At 36.6% G+C, this 26,096-nt stretch overlaps 1 protein-coding gene and 1 pseudogene across 10 annotated transcripts in view; one reads left to right on the forward strand and one right to left on the reverse strand.

Annotated features, from left to right (window-relative positions):
• MYO5A (myosin VA) overlaps window positions 1–26,096 on the forward strand; it is a 157,087-nt gene that overhangs the window by 111,148 nt on the left and 19,843 nt on the right. For 4 of the 10 annotated variants that reach the window (XM_039889014.1, XM_039889012.1, XM_039889020.1 and 1 more), the window contains exons 24-32: window positions 144–292; window positions 4,744–4,857; window positions 10,883–11,026; window positions 11,267–11,320; window positions 14,943–15,170; window positions 17,200–17,208; window positions 19,493–19,593; window positions 22,389–22,469; window positions 24,408–24,606. In XM_039889014.1, coding sequence (XP_039744948.1) covers window positions 144–292; window positions 4,744–4,857; window positions 10,883–11,026; window positions 11,267–11,320; window positions 14,943–15,170; window positions 17,200–17,208; window positions 19,493–19,593; window positions 22,389–22,469; window positions 24,408–24,606 — 1,079 coding nt within the window. The remainder of the gene's footprint in view (window positions 1–143; window positions 293–4,743; window positions 4,858–10,882; window positions 11,027–11,266; window positions 11,321–14,942; window positions 15,171–17,199; window positions 17,209–19,492; window positions 19,594–22,388; window positions 22,470–24,407; window positions 24,607–26,096) is intronic. The other 6 variants (XM_039889015.1, XM_039889018.1, XM_039889013.1 and 3 more) reach the window with 3 other exon arrangements.
• Window positions 2,232–2,351, reverse strand: LOC120623175 (uncharacterized; annotated as a pseudogene).

Genomic DNA, 26,096 nt, shown 5'->3' on the forward strand with positions numbered 1-26,096 from the left:
TCACTGTGAAGATACTCTTCATAGATCATAGTGATGCTGGAAGTAAAACCCCTTGTGGAAAAACTGGAAGTCAGTGTACGTGTTTGTACTGTTGCATTATGTGGAGCCATCTTTGGTATGTTTTTACCTCTTCTGTCTTTCAGAGACTATGGAAAAGAAGTTAGTAGAAGAAACAAAACAACTAGAACTCGATCTTAATGATGAAAGATTGAGATATCAGAACCTTCTGAATGAGTTCAGTCGCTTAGAAGAACGATATGATGACCTCAAGGAAGAGATGACTCTGATGGTGGTGAGTCAAATTCATTTTTTAATGAAAAAATTTAAACATATACAAAAATAGATAGAATATAGAATGAACTCTCACGTACGCCATGTACTACTCATCACCCAGTTCCAAAATGGTCAACACATGTCTACTCTCCTTTCTACCCCTCCATTTCACCCCACCCAATGAATTGGATTGTTTTAAAGCACATCCAAGATCATATAACTTTATTCATAAATACTCTATAAAGTTGAACACTTTAAAGAATGGACTGTAAGACAGTATAAAGTCAATATAGCTGGACTTTGTTTTATGTATTGAATGACTGAATGTAAAATTTGTATATGAAGCAGATATTTATATAATTGAGTAGTTTCTCTACTGCTTTTTATTATAATTCCAAAGACATTCCTACAAAAAGAAAATTCAGCTTCTATTTGTGATAAATTATCTATTTCAAAGACTTCTCTGCATCTGACAGTGTACCTTCTGTACTTGTAATAGTTCTGCACACCCTCCCTGTTCTTCTTAACCCACCGTAGAGAACAAAGAGTTTTTTCCTAAAATGTCAGCCTTATAGGTAACCCGTGGAACAAATGGCCAGAAATGCTCTGAAATATCTGATAGAAAACAAGATACTTTGCCATCTATGGGGTATTTGCTTCAAATTTTGCTTCTATCTGGATCCTCTGACAAAGTTCTTTAAAATGTGACATTTAAATAGTTAAAGTAAAAGAGATTATGTAACAAAAAAAATAAAATAAATTTATCACCTCGTAAATGAGAAAACCTAGTCTCAAACAGGTTAAAAAGCTAATTTAAATCCCACGGTTGGACCATTATTTCAAACCTCACTACTCTGATTTATATGTGACAAAATGGAATTAGAAGTAGGAGTAGGTCACCATCATCCTTACAACCAATAAATCGGAAGGACCCTCGGTTAAATCTTGTCTTCTTTGATCTCTCTGCTGTGCTTGGCCCTGTTGAAATTTTTCTCCTTTCACATTCTCTCATTCTCAGCTTTCTCTAGAGTCCTTTTCCTTTGTCTTTCAACATCATGTTCCCCAGGGCTCCACTTTTGAGTGTATTTTTATTCTATTTACACCATTTATGTTTAAACTATGCTTTAGTTATGCCTAGAGCTAAGCTTTGTATCTTACTGGGTGTTTCTGAGGCCACTAGTTACTAGGGATGTTAAGAAGTGGCCCTGGGAAAAGAAATGATTGAGGTCAAATAAACATAGGTATCAACTAGTTTAAACAGATAAACAGATTTTTTTTTTTTTCCTACAGAATTTTTTTGATTCTTTAATAGTATATGCCTTGTGAATCTCAGAAAATAAAGTGAGGAGCATGTGCCATTTATATCACTCTCTGGGCACATTCTAGAGACATCTGTGAGGTTAATGGGTCTCCTTAGTCAGAGAGGGAGCCATCTCTAGGAAATACCCTCTAGCAATGGCCATCTTTCAGCAACTTTAACAGGGCTAGTCCTTCCTACTAAGCAAGTCTGCCTGCTATCCATTCTGTCCACCGCAGTGCTGTGGAAAAAGATATAATCAAGTTCCAAGGGTAGTTAAGCTGCTTGATTTCTGATTTCTCAGCCTATAACCCTTTATATCATATGCCTATGACTCATTGTCATTCCTCTTGGGTAACAAATAGTTAGAGGAAGAGAAAGGAAAAATACAGCGGAAGAAGCTCAGAGATTGCTTGCTTCCTAATCTTCTCTTCATTAGGTCTCATTTCCTAGCTCCAGATGCAATCAAGATCACAGACTTTGCAGAAAATAAAAAATTTGACTATAGAATCCAGGACTAATTAAAATATTAATAGCTACATCTTATTTTTATTTTTATTTTATTTTATTTTATTTATTTTTTAGGTGAGGCAACCCTTGGTTGACCTCACAGATTGCAACTACCTTGTCAGCTTACAATCCCTTATTATTTAATTTTTTACGCCTACAGCACCTGGTCTTCCTAGGTGGTCTCCCATCTAAGTACTAACCAGGCCCAACCCTGCTTAGCTTCCGAGATCAGACAGGATCGGACTTGTTTTAGGGTGGCATGGCCGTAGTTATTTTAATGTTTAGATAGAACTTCACAACTTACCCAAATGTTGAGATGGTACTTGGCTAATATTTCATTGACACTGTTCTACAAATGGAGCTCTCACTGCCACAATGCTAACAAAACATTTTGTAATAAATAGACTCTTCAAATGGAAGGTTGGGAAAATTAAGGGAGGAGAATCAATAGACTGCCTCAGGGCTTCCCTTAATCTATGCAGATACTGGGGCCAAAGGTAGTACCACTGATTACCACAGTCTAGATTTGTTTTCCCTGGTACCAAAAAGTGTTGTGGGATTTTTCTCCTGGAACATTCAATTGTAAGGCTGAGGCAATGAAGAAAGGACTGATCCTGGGCTAAGGATTTCAAGCCAACAATGAAAGGATAGTGAGGCAAGGGAATCCAGGCTAGTAAAGTATTTGAAGATAAATTAATCCGAGTAAGGAGGAAATCCAGCAAGTTAACAATAGGGTCATTAATCCTAACAAAGGGACTAAAACAGATTCAAGAAAAGAAGGAATTTTAGAAGAAATGACAGATAAGGAGGAGAGGAGGTACTGCTTGCAGATCTTGAAGAACATGATGATCAAGTCAAATGTTTGTCCTTGTAATTGAATAATATATTGAATAAAAACTGAACATAGCATATATTGAAAAAAACTGAACATAGCATATTGAACAAAAACTTAAAGACCACCAACAAGGAATTGTTGAATTACTTCAGGGTCCTAACAATTGTAGCAGCATCGGTTACCATCAGTTGAGTACTGGTTATACTTAAGCTATGCTAAACTCTTTACTTGCACTATCTTATTTAATCCTCACATAAACTCTGTGAGGTAGATAATATTATTATCCTCTTTTTCTGATTAATGAAAGTGAGGCCCAGGGAAGTTGGATAAGAGATAAGTGGCAGAGCTAGGATTTCTACCCAGCTCTCTCCTGTTTCAGACTCAGAGTACTTAACCACTGCCATGTATGTTTCTAAAAGTTACATTAAATAGCAAATATACAGTATTGCTTCTATTCATACCTTAAGGTATGTTTAATAATACATACATAGGAGTATGTATGTATGTAAATAGGGGCCTTACTCATCTTTAATAAGCTTATTAAAAATCTTTGTCCTTATGGACCTACCTATTTTTCATAGTGACACAACAATTTATTAAACACCATCCTATACAATTATGGTCTTGGGCTATGAAATTTAAGTAAGAGTGCCTGTGTGTGTAAACAGAGTAAACCTGAGTGCCTTTGACTTTATGTGTGGCACGTCTTTCCTTTAGTGTGCACCACAGCTGCTTGATAGTTTAGATGTTCTGGTGTTCTTGGGTCTTTCCTATGCACTGGAGCACAGGTTAGGCTGGACTGGGAGATTTTCAGCTGCTCCCAGATGCTGGCTTTTCTTTGGTTGCACAGATGGATCTGTGCTCTATAAGCCTGGATGTTGGAAGGAAATAAGTGAAGAAGCTCTTTGTGGCTTGACTCTTCCGCAGCTGGGAGGAGTAAAGGAAATAGACCAGAAAGCTCTCAGAGGCCCTTTGAAGCTCCCAGGATTGGTAACCCTGCGAGATCTTGGCTGCTGAACCTCTCCATCTCTTCTGCTGAGGACACACTAGGAGAGAGTGGCACAAACCCAGCCTTTTCATTCCTCCTTTCTGCTACAGAAAGGAAGGGACTGCAATTGCTTAACTTTCCTACTTCCCACAAGCTTTCTGAATGCAATTTCATAGGTACCACCTGTCATAAAGTATCACCTGGATTCCCTGAATTAAAAACTCAAGGATCATAGAGAACTCTTTGAGCAGCTTACTTGTCTCTCCTGCACTGCTGGTCCTTCCCACTGCTGACTCCAGAGTCAACTTTATGCAAAAAAGTGACAGAAATTATAGTCACTTATGTGGAATCCCCTTCTTTTTCCTTTTTTTTTTTTTTTTTTTACTATTTATGCCCATATGCATATGCAATAAAATGGTCATGCTTTTATTATACATATTTTATGAACTTTTTGGTAAGTTTATTTGATTGCGACACTGAAGTCAGTGCTTGGAAGCTGAGGCATCATACCTATGTTTTACCCAGTGTGACTGGCCAGCCACTCACAACTTTAAAAACCCAAAGATGACTCAACTAATAATCACAGATGATTTTTATTTGAGTGTTTGGTTTTACAACGGTTCTTACCATGCCTTGCTGGTGCATCTCTCTTGTTCTTTGAGGAGCTCAGAAGGTGACCCTTTTGTGAGGGTTTAGTCAGGACAGCATGGAACAGATCATTTGGGCATGAGAACAGCAAGTCAAAGAGTAGAGATTAGAACCAAGTTACGGTGACGCTGTCCTAACTATGCCTGATTTAATTACATTGTATTAATTATACCTGGTTTATTTGCCTTGCAGAATGTGCCTAAGCCTGGACACAAGAGAACAGACTCCACCCACAGCAGCAACGAGTCTGAATACACCTTTAGCTCTGAAATTGCAGACACTGAAGACATTCCATTGAGGACAGAGGTACATTTTAGACACCTATCACTAAAAGTAGGATATGATCATGCTATTATTAACGGAGAACATTTCCATTGCAGAGTAGACCTCATTTGCCCATAAATGTAACATTTGTTTTGAACTGTTTATTTTTCATGAGTGACTTATAGGTACTTAATTAGCTGCGTACATACGTACTTATTGCATATATTTTTTGTCTGTAGACATTTTAATTTTTAATGTAATTTTGATGATCAGATTTTCCTGTTTGTAATTCCCTTTTACACCTTAACTTATTCTTTATATAAAAATATAGTCTGTCATGAATTTATTTCAGACTGAGGTAGATTTTTTAAAAAGTAAGCCCTTTGCCCTTGAATAATATAATGCCAGTGCCCAAGAGTTTAGCAAAATTGCTACCTCTGTTTGATGACGGTTTTTACCAATGTAATTTTCTTCTATAAAAATGCATGAAAAACAGCTTATAAATCTGGCTTAGTGTTTTCTGTTATGTGGTACAAAACCAAAATAACATATCGCTGTAACTCCAAGGGTACCATAACTTTAAGTTAGTAGATTGTTCCCAAACCAATTCTCAGATCTTCTTTTCGACTATAATATTAGTTTCAGTAATGGGTAATTCAGGCACAACTCTTCTATTTTTATATTACATTCTGAGAAAATGGCCAAGTCACAAATAGACTGCTTCTTGCAAAACAGCTGAAAAAAAGTGGAATGATTCTTTCTTTTCTTGTCTTCTCAGTCTGTTCATTTTAAAGAAAAATGTTATATAGTTGGAATCATATATATAAGAAGGCTAGGTTACTTGTCCAATGTCATAGCCTGTAAGTGGCAGAGCCAGTATTCTACCTAGGGCTTGTCTGTTCAGAGCTCCTTACTCTACCTCTTCCCATCCAGGGATTCTACCATGTAATTCTCCAGTCCCATTTCTGTCCATACTTGACGATAGGCTAGGGACCCTCGATAAAGCAGTATGGCCAGTATATAGGAGGATCAAGGTTGTTCCAGGTGTGTAACCAACCATCCCAAACTTTAGTGGTTTCAAACAACAGCAATTTATTATTGCTTGCATTCTTTGGATTGTGACTGGGCAGTTCTTCTGCCTCACATTTTGGTGATTGGAGTCCCTCCCTACATTTAGCTGAGGTGCCCAGGTTCTCTTCTTGGGCCTCTCCATGTAACTACTCTCTTTAGCAGCGTAGTGAGCGCGTTCTAAAAGTACAAGAGTGAAAGATGTCAGGCCTGTTAGGGCCAGGCCCAGAATGGTACAGTGTCAATTCTGCCACATTCCATGGTCAAAACGAATTACAAGGCCAGCTCAGATTCAAGGGGAGAGGATAGACTCTGTCACTTGATGGGAGGAAAGGCATCTTTGGAGACTCCCACAAATTTAGACTTTGAAGATGTCAGAATTACAACTTCTGAGCCTCTACTGGATATAAAATTTTCAGGATTTCATCCTGTTGCTCCTGATGGGAGTACTCCTTCCAGTAGTCTGTGGGAAGTGTGTTTACAAACTGTTGGCTTCAGTGTAATACCACTGAGAAGCTCCTGCATGGTAGGAGGAGAGCCATGGCAAAAAGGGTCTGTTTGCTGCAAATTAATTTGTACTAAACTCAGGACAAAGAGGCCTCTTGTAGGTAGTTTTGATTGAGGGCATTACATTTTTAAACTCGAAAACTCTTAATGAGCTTAACTGAATTTTATTAGTAATGGTATTTTTCAGAGTCTCTACTCTTTTCAAGTTTTCTCCAAATTTTTACAAATTTGAAGGGAAGGATAACTTTTTTGTTTCTAATTCTTAGCTGTTTTCTGCCAAATCTTTTCTCAAGTTAAGAAATAAGTTAAAGTGAGATTCAGTACTTTTTTCATATCTTTTGAATAATGAAGTATGAATCGTGCTCCAGAAATCACAGATGGATCTTAGACTATAGTGTACTCTTGTTCACTGGCACTGACCACTAGCGGTAGGTCATGCACCCGGAAGTCTCTCAGTAACGGGGAAGGCTTTTCACTGGGCTAGTCACACTTGTTCCTTGTTACAAAGTGCGTGATCTGAAATGTAGCTAGCTTTGGTTAGGAGTGCTATCTTTACCATGGGACAGTAACTCTCCTCCCTGGGACTGAGTTCATAACCTTAGCCTCAATCTCTCTGTGCCTCAGTTTCCTCATCTATGAAGTAGCAATGTTGTTTTTATCTTACTTTAGAGTGATGTTTTGAAGAGTAAATGAATTAATTTTTGTGCAACACTTAAAACAGTGTTTGATACACAGTATGTGTTCACTAAATAAATGTTTTTGCTCTGATAAACAAGCTTCTAGTGACCACTCTGTACTTCTGACTGGATATGGTCAATATCAGAAAGATGGAAATCTCTACAACTGATAATAAAGAGAGATTGAAGAAGGAAAGTTGAGCAAAAGTATCAGACTAAGACTATGGTTGTGAATTTGTACTTCAAATTACTTATGACTTCTAGATTTGCATTTCTTCCTGCAGCTACCTCTATAATGACCAGGTTTACAGATTGCCCCTAACAAGCCAAAGGAAAACTTTTAGCTCCTATGGATAATATTTTCAAGTACCTCTTTTAGAACCTGGTGCCAGAAAAATAATGGGCCCACTCTTGTTTATGCACTGATTTTTTATTTTGAATTAAAATAGAGATCTTTCAGACAGTTTTGGATCACAGAATTTCAGCCTCAGTTATGTAATAACAGCAAAATTTAATATTAAAAAAAAATTAATGCCTTTCTAGCTTTGCCAAACCTGTGAGTTGTTGTTCACAAGCTGCAATGGCACCTCCATTGCCATTTTTCTCTGCAGAACTCACCTGCCAACTCCACTTGCTTTGCAGCCCTCCAGCATCTTCATGGTCTGGGGTTGCATTCTTTGGGGACCATTGCTTCTCCCTCCTCTGTCATCCATCTTTCTTAGTAGCCGTTGATTAATTATCCCAGTTCTGCTTTTGCTCTTGAGCTTTCTCACACCTGTCAAACCCAAGAAAAGGGCCACCATAACTTTCTCACCTCTTGTTAACAGTAATTCCAGAATGACTGTCAGGTTTGTGGTGGTATTTTTGTGAATAAATTCTATTTCTGATTTTCCTCAGATGAGAGACTGTCGTAATATTTTTTAAAGGTCAGTTTCAAAGATTCATTCTCTTGGAAAAGCACCAGATGACAAAGTCCTACTGAGGAAGGAAAGCAAAACAAAACCACAGGAACTTCTGTGAGCCAGATAACCCAGTCTTCCTTGATGCTCATGTGGCATAGAGGACAGATGGCATCTCTTTAATTAGATGTGTCATTAGGGAGAAAAATGGGCATCATCCAGAGCTCTCTTAAATAATTACCAATCGTTGTGCCTCAGGCAATTTTGCAGTTCTTAAATGTTATTTTTTTGTGTTCTTCCATCTTCTATTTTAATGTTCCTATCTATGGAATGTTGCTCTTATCTAGCAATCAGTTAATTCTTTATGTAATGTTAACTGATATCTAAAGAGTTACCCTATCCTATTTTAATAAGGGAATTCCTTTTAAACAAAAATGCCCATTCAAGGCCAAAAGGAATGATTTCCAAATGATGACATTTCAGGTACAATGATGACACATCAGTATTATATTCTTTCATAGGATGAAGGCTTCTATTATAGTGTAAAACAAGATTAAATAATTAAAAATTTCAGGGATACATACGTCATTAATAGATAAACATTAAAAATACATAAGATGGAATGTTTACATTGTAAATAAGCTAAAATGTAAGTATTTGTGGGATGTAAAAAAATTAGTTTTTGTATGAATGAATTCTGTAGTAATTTCATGTTCTGGCAGGATGTTATCTCTGTTCTGCTAGGTCAGGATAGATTTTATGATAAAGATCATATACCTAAACTTTCTCTTTTGAGCATTACAAACGTATATAGTAAGAAAAAGCCCAGGTCTAACCAGTTTGTGTGTAAATGACCCTGGTAGTCTATAAATGCCCCACTTCTTAGTTTAGTTGATTTTTATTAGGTGTTTTTTTAGAACGGCAATAACACTAAACTTGGCACTGCTGAGAATTCTCAAAGACCAAAGATAGCTAATGAGTGTAAAAATTGTTCAACCTTATCAAAAGGCAAAGACATATAAATTAAAACAACAATGAAATACCACTTTTGGTCTATCAACTAAGCCAATTTCTTTCTTTCTTTCTTTCTTTCTTTTTTTTTTTTAAATAACAGTCATTGCTGTTCTAAGCCAATTCTTTTCTTCTTTTTTTTTTTTTTAAATAACAGTCATTGCTGTTCTAGGAAAGGTAGTGGCTGCTGATGGAAGTGCAAACTGGTCCAACCAGTTTAACAGACTTAAAAATGTTAAAGTTTAGATATTTAGGTACTGGGATGTTTATTTTAGTAAAGTTTAGATATTTATGTACTGGGATGTTTATTTTAGTATCTTTCAATAGCAAAAATTTAGGAATAACCTCAATGCTTATCACTAAAGTAATAACTAAGCAAATTATTGTAAAGATGTCAATACAGCCATTAAAAGTTATGGTCTCAAATATCATATTGTAACTTTGGAAACCAATTATAATATGATGCTAAGCTTAAAAGACAATACAAAGTTATAATGAAAACTTTCCAGTTCTATAAATCTATAGAAAAAAGACTATACAAAAAGTATGGGTTTTCTCTGGATATAAGATTATGCCTGCATTTTGCTTTGTACTTTTCTTATTTCCTAAATGTATTTTGCTTTTATATCAGGACAAAAGAAAACATTCTTTTTAAAAATCGACAATTGGAAATATGAGATTTGCTAATCAGTTAAGAATTGACCACTTAAATAAATTTAATTATTGTTACTGTTCTGTCTCTTTTTCTCTAACAAAGAGTAACTTCTTATCCTTTTCATTAAATCTAAGGATATAATTCTTTTTCTTACCTCATTAAAAGTTCGGACCTGATATATACAAGAAAACAATTATGGCTCTCTCAGAACTTCCATGTTGGTTAGTTCTTTCCATATGCTTAGCTTTAATTAGTGTGTCTTTATCATTGTAGCAGTTCTCACAGTGATTCTGTTTTAAAACCAACTGACATACTTTTAAAATGCCACTAGGTTATCTTTCAGTTTATTAAGGGCTATATTTGATTTGGTTTTTCAATTTTCTCTCTTTCTAATCTCAGTATATTTATGCTAACACTTCACCTTTTCAAAAATTATTTTTCCTGATTAAAAAAGAATTCAAATGTAGAAATGTGTAAAGTATAAAATGAAACCTTCCTGTAGTACCTTCCATTCTCCAAAGTAACCATCGATGGCCTTCTAGATGTTTGTATGGCATGTGCCAGGTATGTTTAAAAGTCAGATATTTTATTTTTTTAACAAAAAATAGGATCATAATATACATACCATTTTGCAACTTATGTATTTCACTTAATATTTTTATCTAGGACATATTTATCTCCTTATGTAGCTATACTTCATTCTTTTTAACAGCTATGAAATATGTCATAGTTTGGCTATACTGTAATTTATTTAAGCAGCTCTCCTGTTGACTGACATTTGAGTTCTTTCCGTTTTTTTTTTCAATTACAAAAAAATGCTGCAATGGACATCTTTTTCCATGTATTTTTTGTACTTATGTAAGTATTTCTATAGGATTAATTCTTAAACATAGAACATTAGGTTAAAGGATATCACACATTTAACTTTTAATAAATACAGCTAACTTGCTCTTTTAAAAGGCCTACTTATACTTTCCACTAATATTATATAAGACACTGTTACAAATACACAGCATTATTAATCTTCTCAGGCTTTGCCAATGTGACAGGGGAAAAGAAGTACTTCACTGTTGTTTAACTTCCATTTCTCCATTTATTACCTAAGTTGGACATGTTATTTGTATATTTTTTTGGCCATTTGTATTTTTTCTCTAAGTATGCCTGTTTTTCTCTTGGACTGTTCTTCATTTTCTCATTGGCTTCTACATCTTTTGGATCGCCTTGACCACCTTAATTTTTCTGGATTTTAGGAGCCAAGTGAGAAGAAGGTGCCTCTGGATATGTCATTGTTCCTCAAGCTCCAGAAGCGGGTCACAGAGCTGGAGCAGGAGAAGCAGGTGATGCAAGATGAACTGGACCGCAAAGAAGAGCAGGTGCTCCGTAGCAAAGCAAAGGTGAGCAGTGCTGTCCCACCCAAGGGCCGCGAGCAAGCCGAGCACTGAAGCTAGGACTTTATGTCGAGTTCTTCAGTCTCTTCTTTAACAGGACTCATCCCAGAAATACTTTAACCAAGCTGCATTTGGTTCAAGTAGTGAGGACCAAACTCTCCTCGCTGTTTTATTCTGAGGGTAAAAATCTAACGATTAAAATATAACTACTTCTTTATGAAGTTTTTAACTTTATATTTTCCTTAGGAGGAAGAACGACCGCAAATTAGAGGTGCAGAACTGGAATATGAGTCACTCAAGGTAATGAGAAGTTTCTGCCCAAGAATTTTAATATCTTGTTTTGGCCAGAGACCTGCTCAGAGCCTCTCGTTTTCTCATAGATCATTCTTAAGGACACCTGAGGCCCTTGCTTAATCCTTCTTCAGGCATTACTTCTAGCCTAGTTCTTTTCCTTTTATAGATTCTATTCCATGTAAGCTAGAGTTCAGTCTAAACAAAAATAGAACCAGTAGCTACCGTTTGAGTCAGTAAAAGGTAGTAAAGGACATGGACTCTAGCATCAGACTGCCTGGGTTCAAATGCTAGATCTGTCACTAGGGCTGTGTGCAAGTTACCTACCCTTTCTGTCCTCAGTTTTCTCATCTATGAAGTGGGAATGATGATAATCATTTGTCATGGGGATTGTATGAAGTAATCTATGTAAACTGCTTAGAATGGGGCCCAACATGTAGTAAGTACACAACAAATGCTGGCTGCTATCATTATCATTATTTTTAAATACAGATATTTTACATATCAGCTCTAATTCTTATAAAAATCCTGCAGGTCATCATTTTGGTTCTCATTTTATGGATGAGGAAACTGAGGCTAAGAGATATAAGTAACTTCCCTAAAATAACCCCACTAGAAACTGTTAGGACCAGGGTTTGAACATAGGCATCTCTGGCTCCAAGTCACCTGCTCTAACCACCAAACCCCACTGAAACTATATGTTTGTAGACAAAGGTAGCTAAGTATTCGTTTGCAGAGTAGAAACATATTTTAACTTATTAAAAAACAAAACAAAACGGGAGGAGGGGGATGAAGGTGGAGAATTGTGTCTTCTTATTGGTTAAATGTAACGTCTAACTAAACAGTGGTAAGCTGTCACTGTGTGTTCCAGAGCTCAGGAGAAGGCACTGGATTAGGAATAGTAGTTCCTGAAATACAGAGCATCTTGGGTAACACAAGAGGTGAAGTTTAAAAAATTAATAACAAAAAAGGGCCTATTCTTTGATACAGAGCAGGCTGTGTCCCACCTGGCTCCTTCCTCAGCTTTCCACAATCAGAACGTTTTGAGCCCCACAAAGTTTGAGCTATCAGGCTGTTAGCTATCAAAACACCTCCAGCTTCAAAAGTTTTCTCAGTTATTAATTTATTTTATTAGCCTTAAATTTATTTATCTCAAATTTTCTGCTTATGTCAATTTTTTGCTATTTTCTGCTTTGCAAATTATAGTATAGAATAGCTGGAAAATTATAGTAAGGTTTATGATTATAATTGAACAAAACTAAAAATTAGAAAAGCCACAAAATAGCATAAAGAAACTCATATTATTTTAAAGCCTTTATGTATATTTGAGAATTCATCGGGTCTCTCTAAACTGGCATAAAGTTTTTTTTCTGTTTTTCAGTAATATTATTCCAAGTCTAGTCCAAATATATTATTTCCTAATACTGCGATTTAGAGTATAATTTATGCACATTAATTGGACCCTGTCCTCTGCCATTTCTCATGGTCAAGAACTGCTGATTACTGCCTTCTCTTCAGGCCTTACAGCATTTTAGTATAGAGAATGCCTTTCCTCTACCCTATCTAAACCCACAACTCTTTATCAGCCCCTTCCCCTGAAGATAGTTAGAACTCTTCCACTGATATTTAATAAACACTTGACTAATACCTTTACTTACAGCTCGAAAAGCTTTTCCTACACCTTACTTTATTTAGTCATTGTCACAGCTTCTGAAATAAGTTTTTTTTATTTTCTTTTTAAATATTAGTAAACTGAAGTTTAGAACAGTTAAAAGATTTACTATCAGGCTGATTTTGAATCTCAGTTTCCAGACAATAGCAGACTTTCTAAACATCCTAGGTTCTTATCGTCACTTGTTTGAAAGCTAATTTTTATAAAAATTTATAGTTATTTACTTTTAAAATACCCTAAAGGACCCTTTTATCCTTTCCAATTGCAACATAAATAAATCTTTTGTTACTTCAATGAAAGTACTACTTAGGTAGTATTTACATTTGTGAAAGGAGAAAAGGGTGGCAGCAAATGGTTATTTCTATTACTTTTACTCTCATTGCCTTTTGTACTCTTTGTCTAGAAGACCAAATTGTGATATGGGTCATTCAAGACAAGAATCAGATAGGATGGGACAGGTCAGAGGAATGGGGGTAGAAATCTGATTTCCAGATCTTCTCCCTCTGCCTGCCTCACACAAAAATGGACAATAAAGACATTCACTATAGTATGTTAAAAATGAAGCCCAGATTCCAGAGTTCCCGAGCATTAGCACCAGTAGTTTTCAAAATGCCATCCCTGGGCCAGCAGCATCAACATCACCTAGTAACTTGGAAATGTAAATTTGTGGGCCTCACACCAGACCTATGGAATCAGAAACTCTGGAGTTGGGGCCCAGCAACCTGGTGGTCCTGATGCACACTGAGGTCAGAGCTTAGATGTCAAAATAAAGACAGTCATGTTTCTTGTTGTGGAAATGAGCAATGCGAACCTGATTACCCGTTGGTGGGAGACTGGGGATTTGAAGTCGCATTCTTTTTTACATAAAAATGGATTCAGTCATGAAAGAAGGGGTTATATATTCTTAAACTAGAAAAAAAGGACTTTAAATCATTTTACTATATAACATGTTAAGAGGTCTGATATGGTACAATAAATTCAAGACTGCTTCTCTAGAAGAAACAATAAAATATCTGTATACAAAAGTACCTCACATCCTCTGTCATAAGGCCTTCTATCATATGCTAAATAAGGTACCCTGGTGCTTTTAAATGACTGTCTACTTCACTCTTCTGCAGCTGGTGTCTTGTGACATTTATGTTTCAGTGTCGGTAAATATAGTTCAGCATTAGAACTCTATTATGGGTTCCCATTGCCATTGTTTGAGCAGAATGTGCAGAGGGCAGCTAACTGGTGGCATAAGGATGGTGGGTAGTATGTGTAAGTATGGAGGGAGTAAAGGATGTGTATTTCTATCTGGCTGAAAGAAGAGGTGGCCCATCCTCTCCTCCAACCTCTCAAGGCCTCTGCCAGCAACTATATAAGCATGTCCTACAGGAAATAAATATCAAAAAAATATCATTTGATACTATGAAAACACTAAAGGGAATTTTATTAGTTTAAATGATATGGTACTTTTTTATTAGAAGCTAAAATCCTAAGATGTCAGTGGTCTTTCCATTCTGCTTTACAAAGAGAATAAGAGGATGCTACTCAAGATTTCAGGGGTCTACTCATTTGAACTATTCATTGGAAATAACCTGACCAGCTGGACCCTCATAGTTGCCCATATATTTACCCACAAACAAAACCTGGGCTTCCAGGACTGAGCTAAAACTCATCCCTTGGAACTCAGCAATCTCTCCAGGCCTGTGAACACACCCTGGAAAGGCCTGGAATAAATTTGACTCTGGAATTTAGGTTGATGAAGCAAACTACCACTCACCTTGCTCAATTTCACTTGAAGTCAGACTTCCTTCATTTGCAGAGCAGAGCTCTCAGTAGAACCTGAGAAGCTGTTCACTAGGGTAGCTCGGACAGTCTTTTCTCAGTAGAATTCTACCATCTTGGGGGAAGATGAGCATCCCAATGTAAAGCTAAGGATGACAATGATGAACTATTCTTTATCTCTTCATACAGCGTCAAGAACTAGAATCAGAAAACAAAAAACTGAAAAATGAGTTAAATGAGTTACGCAAGGCCCTTAGTGAAAAAAGTGCCCCAGAGGTGACTGCTCCAGGTGCGCCAGCCTACTGTGTCCTCATGGAGCAGCTGACGTCTGTGAGTGAGGAGCTCGATGTCCGCAAAGAGGAAGTGCTCATCTTGAGGTCTCAGCTGGTGAGCCAGAAGGAGGCCATCCAACCCAAGGTAAGCACAAGCAAGTGGCTACAGAGAGTGTTTAGGGACTGGCCTCTATTTCTTTCTATCCTTTTCTTCCAATTTATAATGAAGCAAACACTTAAGAGCATTTTTAATTTAACTGAGGATATTATTTTTTTTTAAATCTCAGTGTTTTTAAAACTCTTGCAAATGTCAATTGGAGTGAGCAAAAAAGCAAGTGAAATCTCAAATGATCTTCAAAATGTCATCTCATTCATGAGCAAAGGGCTTTTAAAATTTATCTTTTTGTAGTAATCTGGCCACAATAAATTTCGATCAAAAATAAAATTCTATTAAATACAAAAATCTATAAATAGCCTTGCTGTGAGAAAGCATTAGTATGACTTTAAAATTATTTGTTGAAGATAGCCTGTTTAACTGGAAGGTAACGTGAAAAGGTGAGAAATGAGATCAGTGAGAGGACGTTACATGGAGATGATTTCTGCTCACTTCTGGCAGTTCTGTTACATAGGGTGAGCCGTCCCAGAGGGGAGGGACTATGTTTAATGATTCAACAGAAAGAACCCATGCAGAAGATATAGTTTGCCTTCTAAGTCCTTCCCTGCCCTCAGGTAATTTGAGACCAATCACTGCCATATACTGATGAGAAATGGGCCTTTTTGGCATTTGCCGTCAGACAAAAGTGACCTGAGAAATCATCTTAAAGCCTGGCCGGTGTCCCTGTCTGTGTTCATGCAGCAAAGTGTTACCAAGACTTGAGGCAATCAACTATCCCACCTGCATGACATGCCATATAAAATATGACAATGATATATGATGAACTGGGTGCCTGAAAGATCTGAGAGTGCTTCTCTTAGAAATGGTAGTTCTGCATGTGATTAAGATACAGAACCTGGCACGTAGGTTTGGATTGATAAAGGCAACTCCCACCTAGGATTAACACTGATCCAGAAAATACCAATTCTGAAAATAAGGTGTCTGACTAAATAATCTTGGGGGCAAGGAATCAATGGAGTTATATTTTTAAAAAATGGCTTTTCTTATTTTAAAAGAAATCATAAACCCTTTAAGTCTGAAATGAGGAGTTAGAGAAGGGGACTCTCTCCTTTGGCTTGACCCTACACATCTCACCTTCCCTGGGGCTGTCTTAGTTTGGTTCCCTTGACCACCATTGTGGTTGGGTCTCAAGAAACAAGGCTCCCTCTGCATGCTAGTTGGAACAGAGTCCACAATCAGGATTCCTTTCTCTGGTTCCCTTGTGAAAAAGTGATATTCTCATAAGAGACTTTAAAGTTAAGGGAAGGAAAAAAGAAAAATGAACCAAAGGGCATAAAATCCAACTAACAGAGCACATACTCTCATTTAGCCAGCTCACATACTCCGTATGACAACTGCTTGCCAGCCTCAGATGGGCTGGCCTTATGTAATTAAGGTCCGTGCTTTCTAAACTCCCAGCCTACACATGGCAGCAGCTTGTCCTCTGCTAGGAAAAATGCCCACAATGCCGATTAAGACCTTTCAAATACCCCAAGGCTATTTGTCCCACTCAGTTTCTAGTCACATTATTTCACAATTCCTTTGCAGGACAGTGGTGAGTGACACCCAGTGAGCAAGGGATGACCCAGCCCAGCCAGATCTAGTTTATCTGCTCCACCTCCGAGAATATTCTGGGAGGCTTTACTTGGACAAATGATCTCCTATTAGGGCATTACTGTAACTCACAGACCCATATATATTAACAAGAGGTTCATTTTCTCATGCACTCAAAAATACTTTACAATTAGAAAGAAAAAAACTCAAAAATAATTTCAAGCACTTGTTCCTGAGAATGAGAAGTTGCCATCGCATAAATATATATTAATATCCACCTCATGTCAGTTCCATGAATATTAATTTATTTATCGAGTTAGTTTTAGGAGAAATAATTCATGCTTGTATTTACAGTTAGCTTTTATTTGTTATGATGGGGACTCAGTGATGGAATTTATTTATGGAACTAAAGGTTTATTGTTTTCTCCATTTTTTTTTTTGGTGCTTGCTGACTTGTGATTTTCAGGATGACAAGGTAATTATAAAATTTTTCATAAATACTTCTTTTTAATCCTAATTTTAGTTTACAGTTATCCCTAAATACATACAGTTGATGCTTTCTGTCTACCAAGTCTATTTTTATATTTACAGATTAATTTCTTATTTGGGAAGTCAGTGGAAAAATATGGATGAAATTGGCTCCAGTCTGGCTCACAGAGAGTGCCTCCATGACTTCTAATTCGCAGTCAGCTCTGTGACTCACTATAGTAGTTATGGTAGGCCGTCCACAAGTGCAGGACGGAAACCCTTAATTGGAGTGCACTCAGAAGCACCGGCTCGCCCATGCTCTCATTTCTGTCAGCTGTAGGTTTGCCTGTAAAGAGGATCCTGAGTTATTGAGCACACCCTTCCTAATTAGGAAGGGTGGGATTTTCCTACATGGTGTAGCCTTTTCAGAACTTTTGGTCGCTGGCTTGGGAGACACAAACTGAGCGGTGTGTCAGGGACTTCCTGACACTGGCAGTCTCAGTCTGATCCACCACTGCCAGCCACCACTTCCTAGCTAAGATGGGCCGGTTGAGGTTACTGCCAGGATAGAACATACTAAGAAGCCTATCTTTCCTTTGAATTAGTTAATTAGATCATTACCTAATTCACTAAAAGTTCAAAACCACATTTTGTAGGTCTTCAGATATCAGAGAATACATGTAGCACTATGAAACCTGGGTCTTTGAGAATTATTAGTTAAATCTTAAAAATCTGAGTATAGCCCTCTGCAGAATAGAAAGAGTTTCTGCCTTTTGGGAAAAGAGAAAAAAAGAAATTTGCTCTGAAATGTCTACTAAAATTTTTATAAAACATAGCTGAAGAAATGCTTCTTTACATGGTGTTTATGGAAAAGATGTTAAAGTTCAATAAAACATAAGCTTTTGTTAATAGCTTTTATCAGATTATATTTGGTCTTCTCTAAGGATGCATTTATAAACTCACAAAAGGACAGCATTAGGAGAAAAGTGGAAATTTTTCTAAAGAATGTTTCTTATAAACAGAAATTCAATAGCAAGTATTTGTAGGCCTCTATCGTCATTAAAGTTATCTTGAAACTAGTCTCTACAGTAATGGTATTCGAAGTATATTCCATTAATACTATCTCATTGTGGGTCCTGGCTGTAGAGCAAACATTGACTAAAGAATCAGACATATACTACTTGGACAAACAGAATGGACCCTTGAGTTCTAAAATGTATTCATCTTTAGAGACTATAGAGCTGTGATTCTTCCTGTCTATTCTTGACATGGTTTAGGAGAGAGAGAGAATAGCTGACTGGATGATTTTGAAATTAACATTGGTTGCCCAACAGATTAGACAAAAAAGAAAAAAAAGTAAAAATGTTAGCAGAAAAGTCCTTTTTATACAAAATCATTAGAAATTCTGACCTGCCAGATATTAATTTCAAAAGATTATGTACCATGTTATATTGTAACAGAGAAAAAAGAATTGAATAATTGCAGATGCTCCTTATAAGGAGCTAAAAATCCTTTCCAATTATATATATCTAAAGATGTGAGAAAAAAATTTAATTTTGCTGAAGCATATCATCTAAATCTCACCTTTTTTGTACTGAATTTTTAATAGAAAAATGAGGTTTATGTCAAACGTTTAGTGTTTTATTGGGGCATTTGTTTTATTATAACTGATCGGAAAGTAGTAGAAAGAACCGCTTTGTCCACTTCACTAAATAGTTACTCGGTGTTTTTGCCTGGTTATTGTTCCAATGCTGTATATATACTTTGAAATATATATCTTTATACTATATATATTTCAAATACATGAAACCCATTTTATATATGTGTATATGTGTAATATATAAATATATGCATATATAAAAAGTATATAGTATATACAGTATTCAAACAATAACCAAACAAGAACACCAAATAACTATATAATAAAATATATCTGTATCTAATCTAGATCTAGATAAAGATATAGATTCCTCCCCTCCCCCCAAATATACCCATAATGTAAAACACATATAGCCCATCAGTTATTTTATTTACAGGGCTGTATTTACTCCAGAATCTTGCTATGTTTGTAGTAGAGCGTTAAGAATTCTCAAGAGGACTGAAGGTCCCTCTTTCTTTTAACTGTGCCCCAGTCTCCTCTGTAGTGCTGCAGGGCTGGAGCTGATGCTCTGGAGGGCAGAGTTCTGGTGGAGCACATAAACACCTATTCTGGAGGAAAGAGATATGTTGTATATGGTCCTAAGCTTTTGAGTTGACTCTTAATTGTGGAAATGTGTCATTTCCTCCTTTAGAATACAATGACAGATTCCACAATACTTTTAGAAGATGTACAAAAAATGAAAGATAAAGGCGAAATAGCACAAGCATACATTGGTTTGAAGGAAACAAACAGGTAAGTTGATCTTTTTTGTTGTTCTTCTTGGTTTAGTCATATTGATCCTTAGTCTTCAGGGCTCTTATACTATAAATCAAAGTGTTTTTCCATTGCTTTAGTAGACATCACCTGACCTTCAAAGGGAATCTAGATTTTTCAATATATTCTCAGGCAAAGTCTCATTTATAATATAAGGTAGCATTATTGATAAGGCTTGTCAGGAAAATATTCTTTGCATCAAGGGAATATATGTCTGCATATTTAAGGTCTTAGCCTTGAGAGGTAATCGCTTTCATTTGTTATTCAAGCTGGTTATCTGTGAGGGTTCATAGGAGCAACTACAGCTCTTAATAATTGAAACTTAAAGAGAAATGACGAAGTATCTGGAATCACATCGCTGTTGGTCATATAATTCTGAAAGGACACCATGACTTTAGGATGGAACCCTGATATTCAAGATCAGGTTTTTGTCAGGTTCCCAAAGGTGTTCTGAGAAAATCCTAGCTCTGGTTTTATCCCATTTACTCTAAATATAAATGAAGTTGCCAATGGCACTTAGTTCAGTCACTATACACTTAAGAACCTTAGGTGGGCTAACTGAGAGTGCAAAATTTGCAGTCACTGAATGAGATTATCTATAGCTGAGATTATCACAGAATAAAGGCTCATTTCTGGAATTTCCTCAGCCTTCCTATCACTCCCAACTCAAAAAAGCCTTACTGCTATTGAACTTTGAACTTAAAAGGCTACATTCTTAAAAGAACATGGCCAGTGATGGTCACAGAAAGACAATTCTGGAGATTTTTATTATCAGTGTACAGTCTAAGTCTCTTGATGCATAGTATCAGGGTTGGTTTGTAGAAATACTTAACAAACTAAAGAATATTGCCATGCAAAATGTAAAGTACTCATTATCTTCTTTTATGGACAAGAGTGGAGAGCATTTTTAAAAGTAGTTGGTTAAACTTGAATTTTAATTTATGAATATAAACTATAAATAACACACATCTTATATCTAAGAATGTATAAGTATAAAAAGAGCTAGATTACACTGTTCATCCATCCGCTCAGCTATTCTATCACCAGATTTGTATTGCATGGCTACTTCATGCCAGGCCCTGTGCCACATGCTGGGAATATTAGCAGTCAGCAAGCTAAATGTGGTCCTTACTTTCACAGAGGTTTATAGGCTGTTGGGGTGATAGCCAAGAGAATTTGGACTTCACTCTAGTGACAATGGAAGCTGTTGAAAGGTTTTAAGCAGGAGAATGGTATAATGAGATTTGGGTTTTAGAAAGCTAACCCTGGCTTTTATGTTAGAGAATAGATTGTAGTGAAACCAGATTGAAATCATAAAGACCAGTTAAGAGGCTATTACCTTAATCAAGTGACTTTTGGTGACTTTGTCTTGGCTGGTGGCAGTGGGATTGAGAGAAATGGGACATTTCGAAGGATGCATAAGGTGAGGTCAGTAAGCCTTGTGATTTATTGGATTCTGTAGGTGAGGAATAGGGAATTATGAAGGGTGATTCTGAAGTATCTGCTGTGTATACTTGGTTGGGTGTGATGATGCCATTCGTGATCCTGGGTCTGGGGTGGAAGTGCGGGGTGAAGATGAACAGTAGATTTATAGGTAATGAATTTAAGGAGCCAAGAAGACATCTAAGGAGAGAAATCCCTTAGGCAGTTAAAAATACAGATCTGGAGCAGGAGAGATGTGTGGACTGAAATATAAATGTTGAAGTCATCAGTATATAATAATACAATGGAGACCATGCAAATAGATCAACTCCCCAGGGAGAAATGGTAGGTGGAAAATAGAAGAACATGCTCTGGAATTTGTTTTATGTAAACATCATAACAACAGAAGTCTAGGAGGAAGAGGAAGAACCTGGGCTCTAAAGTTGGATAGCCCTGGGCTCCACTACTTGCCAGCTGTGTAACCTCCATAGGTATCTTAATTCTAAGCTTCCATATTTTCTTCTGCAATGTGGCAAATGATATATGTTGGGTTACTGGGAGAACTAAATGAAATAATACATGCGGAAGGATGTAGAACCGTGTCTGACACTTAGCAAACACTCAAAATATATTTTTATATCCTAGGTAGAAAAAAACCTATAATCAAGTTTGTCATTATTATTTATTTATTATACATACTTTCAATAAAATGTGTCACATCTTTAATATTAAGTAGTTTCCCTAAGTCTTGCAATTAATTTTAGTCGCACAAAAAAATCTTCTAAAAGTTGTGTCATAAAAGCTGAGAACTTTGGATATGTTCTTATTTATAAGTTAAGCTATAAGAATTTTTAAAAACAGTTTTAAAACTAAGAAATCAGATTTTATTAAGATAAAACAAATTCGGGTTCAGAGGATTTAAAACTTCATTTTGAAATGGATTGTTAAAATTGCCACATGAAGACAATAGCTGAAATTTTCATTCTATATGTGTGTGACTGTGTGGTTCATCTCTAATATAATGTATGACATATAAGATCACTACTAGCTGAATAAAATTTAAAAATCAGAACCTCTCTCACATTTTGAGTCATTTCTTATTTTGCAGGAAATGTAGCTATAGATCCTTGATTATTTTATTTTAATGTCTACTCATGTTACATGTTACACATTTTTTAAAAACTTAACCAAAAATAATGTTTTGTGATAACATCTTAAACTCATCTGTAATTAACAAAAACAATATATTATCTTAATAAAATATTGAAATAGCATGTGCTGCTCTTGACTGTCATCTCATTCCCATCCTGTATCCTTTTGTGTTTTGCATTGTTGTTCCTTTTGCATGGAAGATCATCTGCTATGGATTACCATGAGTTGAATGAGGATGGAGAGCTGTGGCTGGTTTATGAAGGGTTAAAACAAGCCAACAGGTTATATTTGTCTCCTCAAAATGGAATGTTATTAATTTGTTGTTTTCCTTACTAACAGTGGCCTCCTGACTTTAACTTAACTTCTATATTTATTGTACATTAATTGTCTTCCTGGGTTAATTTCAGTACAACTTAGAACATTCAGCCAAATGCCTTCCTAAAAACTTTCTCCACTAAGGAATGATCCTAAAGTAAAAATGGATTGATGGTGAATATAATTGTTGCGGCTCATGAGTAAAAGGCGCTATCTAGAGTTCCCTTCAGACACTAAGATTTGTGAATATTTCACTCGGAGTTGGAAGAGAACCAAAACCTTTCAACTAGAGCTCAAACTACTGTGGGAGAGATTAATACCTATTGTTTAGTGGTTTCGTGTTTGGAATAATGATTAAAGGCTATGTGTGCCTGTGGCAATGTAGCTACATCTTATATGTCATTATCATGCTGCCTAACAGCAGTATTAAGTACATGATTTGGCATTCTGTGTGGTTATTGTGAAGTTCATATTTGTGAAACATCAAATCAGAAAGGTTTCCTGCATTGCTACAGTTCAAAATAATTACCCAAACGCAACGTATTAAATATGTTTAAGAGAAAACAAGTAAAATTGAAACAGCTACACCTTTCTAACACAGACACTAATCTGCTCTAGTGATATTTATGTCTTAAAAATCTTGATCTCTCTCACTCTCTGCCTCTGAGAGGAGACTATACTCTGTATGTAGAGTGTTACCCTTTTCTAATAAACTTTCCTTTTGACTCTTAAAAAAAATCTTGTAAAAAGACCATTTTAATGATTACATTTTAAAAATAATATGCTATTTGTTCAAGGGGCTTCTACTTATTCTACTTTGTTCTAATCATAAACTGTCATTAACTTTGTAGTGTTATTGGTTGAAATTCTTTTGAAATTTCATAATCACTAAAATATTTTAGTCTGCTGTTAAAGTATGCTTGCAATGGTGTCAGTAAGTTTTGCCCAGCAGTTGGTAACCAGGGGGATTAGAATATAAACGAACATCTTTTCTTTCTTCATGTTAGTTAATTCCTAACTGTAACTTTGTTTTGTATTTAGAAAGGGATGAATGTAGAAGTGGGAGTGCAGAGTGCATGCCGAAGGGAGGACGCTATTTCTCTCTGGTATTCTCACTGCCAGTGCCCTGGTTTATTTACATGGGCACAGGTGACTTGTATGTTTTGCTCAGAGAAGCAGTAACCACTTTATTGGTTCTATTAATATTTATGTTCTAAAATCATGTCTTGTTAGGATTATGTTACTGATATGGAAGTTTATGGGGAAAGAGAAGATGACAAATTTAAAATATATGTAGATGAAATTGCAGAACTACCTGTCTGGATTTGGGTAAATCTGTATATATTTCAGAGAAGCACTTCAGCCTTTCTGTCTTTCAGAGATAAAAGTAGAAAGTGGAAATGGGATCCTGGTTGCACCTTCTGCCTGAAATTAGTAACACTGAAATTCTTAAAGGCATATTGAATTAGATTAGGAGTTCATCATCTCGCCCTTCTATACAGTGCAGTGATTTTTGTGGCATAGATACTACTGTCTTTGCCAGCCTAAATGCTGGTTCATAAATGTAGTTAGCCAGATTAAAGCTACGTCTTCTGGTTATTTTAGTCATCATTCCTACGAACCTTTCAAAAAAGAGCCAAAATTCAAAATTCTCCTGTTTCTCAGGGCCTTAGAAAACTTTTTATTTGTAACTGGGGTCCACAATTCAGAAGGACACAAATGTGAGAGCATTTGTTTCCATTTCCAGCCCTTGTTTGAGTTTCTCGACTTTAATCAAGTCAGAAGTTACACAGATGCTAGAGTCCCTGCTTTTCCTGCCCTTGCAAGTGAGCACGAAGCTTCACACCCACCGGGCAGGGACTCTTGTGTCATCTCCCTGTCCTACCTGTGTGGCTTCTCCACAGGCTCCTGGAATCCCAGCTCCAGTCCCAGAAAAGGAACCATGAGAATGAGGCTGAAGCCCTCCGCGGCGAGATCCAGAGCCTGAAGGAGGAGAACAACCGGCAGCAGCAGTTGCTGGCCCAGAACCTGCAGCTGCCCCCTGAGGCCCGCATCGAGGCCAGCCTGCAGCACGAGATCACCCGGCTGACCAATGAAAACTTGGTGAGAAGCCATGCCTGGGCCCACACACTCTTCAGTAGGCAGGGCCTGGCCCTGCAGGCAGTCCTGCTGATTGTTAATCAAACACATCTTTCCTGGCTGGGAAAACTTACTGCCCCACACTTGTCACCCTCTTACTCTAGCAGAGACAGTGTGAAGAAAATACGACCATGTTGGTAAAAATGAAAAAAAGCATGTACCCAGGTTGTGTTTCTCACAGAAGGCTCTCTCAGACCTACCTGGGAGGGTCTGGAAGGTGTCACCTGTATGCCGGACTTTTGATATCCTTGAGAACTCAGGTGGCCACTTCCTCTACTTTCACTGAAATCTCTGCCGTTGGAGGTTTGTTTTGTGGTTGCCATGACAGAGACTAGGGCCGAGCTTTGTCACTTTTGGTCCCCAGTCAGCTACCCACACCATCTGAGCCTCCGTTGTAGCAGATGATCTGGGCTTAGAGTTACGGTCAAGGAAGGCAGTTGGCAGAACCAAGTGGGGGCTTTTGGTGGACATTGGATGGGAGGAGGGACAGCAGGATTCAAGTTTATACATTATTTATTCTTTTTAACAGAAAGTGTGCAATGAATGAGGAGAGTATTTTCCCTTGCCAGATTCTGAACACTGACACACAGCCTCAAGTTTTTTCTTTTTGTTTTTCTTTCACAGAAAATATTTCTAAAATATTTCTTTCTCAGTCACAAAATAACTTATTACAGATTTATAGACTTTTTTTTGATATGTTTATTAAACTAAAAGCTATTGAAAAGTTGTAAGGTATATGTTGAAACACTGTTGTGTACCTGAAACTAATATAATACTATATGTCAATTACAATTTAAAATAATTTTAAAAGTCATTGTAAAGTTGTAATTCCACAGTTCTATGTAGTCTATATTGTAGTGTCAGCCTAGTTTTTGAGAAAAGCTGTTTAGGACTGGTTTTCTTTTGGAGTTCAGGGTTTTAATGACCTATAAAAAAATAGTTTGGATTTTCTCTAAAGATTTAACTATCTGAATTATCCCTCCATTGCTCCATTCGTGATCATTTACATTACAAATACTTTTCTAGTATCACCTATTCAACCATCTTTTATATTAATTAGAAGCCTGTCTGTCCCTCTGAGGACAGGAGAACAGCGTGTTGCTAGAGGCTCAGTCGTAGTAATAGGAGAGGTGGCTAAGGGCAATGTTTGGACTCTTTCCAAAGTAACTGAAATACCACTAATTTGTGGGGGGGAAATCTTCCGAATTATGGACGATTTTTGAAATGTTATTTTATCACTCTCAAGTACACTGTTGCTTAAATCAAACTAACAATGCTTTAATGCATTTAATGTTTAATTGATAAGTATACTAAATAATATAATAATGGTTGATCAGCATATAAATTCTGTGCTTATAAATCATTGTCTTAAAATACGAGGTGAAACCGTGAAATAAAGATGCTTCTGGGTGGCAGATTCCCAGAGTTTTTTCACTAAAGTGATTAAGCATTTC

The sequence above is a fragment of the Pteropus medius genome, unplaced genomic scaffold (assembly GCF_902729225.1).
Source record: "Pteropus medius unplaced genomic scaffold, Ma_sr-lr_union100, whole genome shotgun sequence".
In the NCBI taxonomy this organism is placed as follows: domain Eukaryota; kingdom Metazoa; phylum Chordata; class Mammalia; order Chiroptera; family Pteropodidae; genus Pteropus; species Pteropus medius.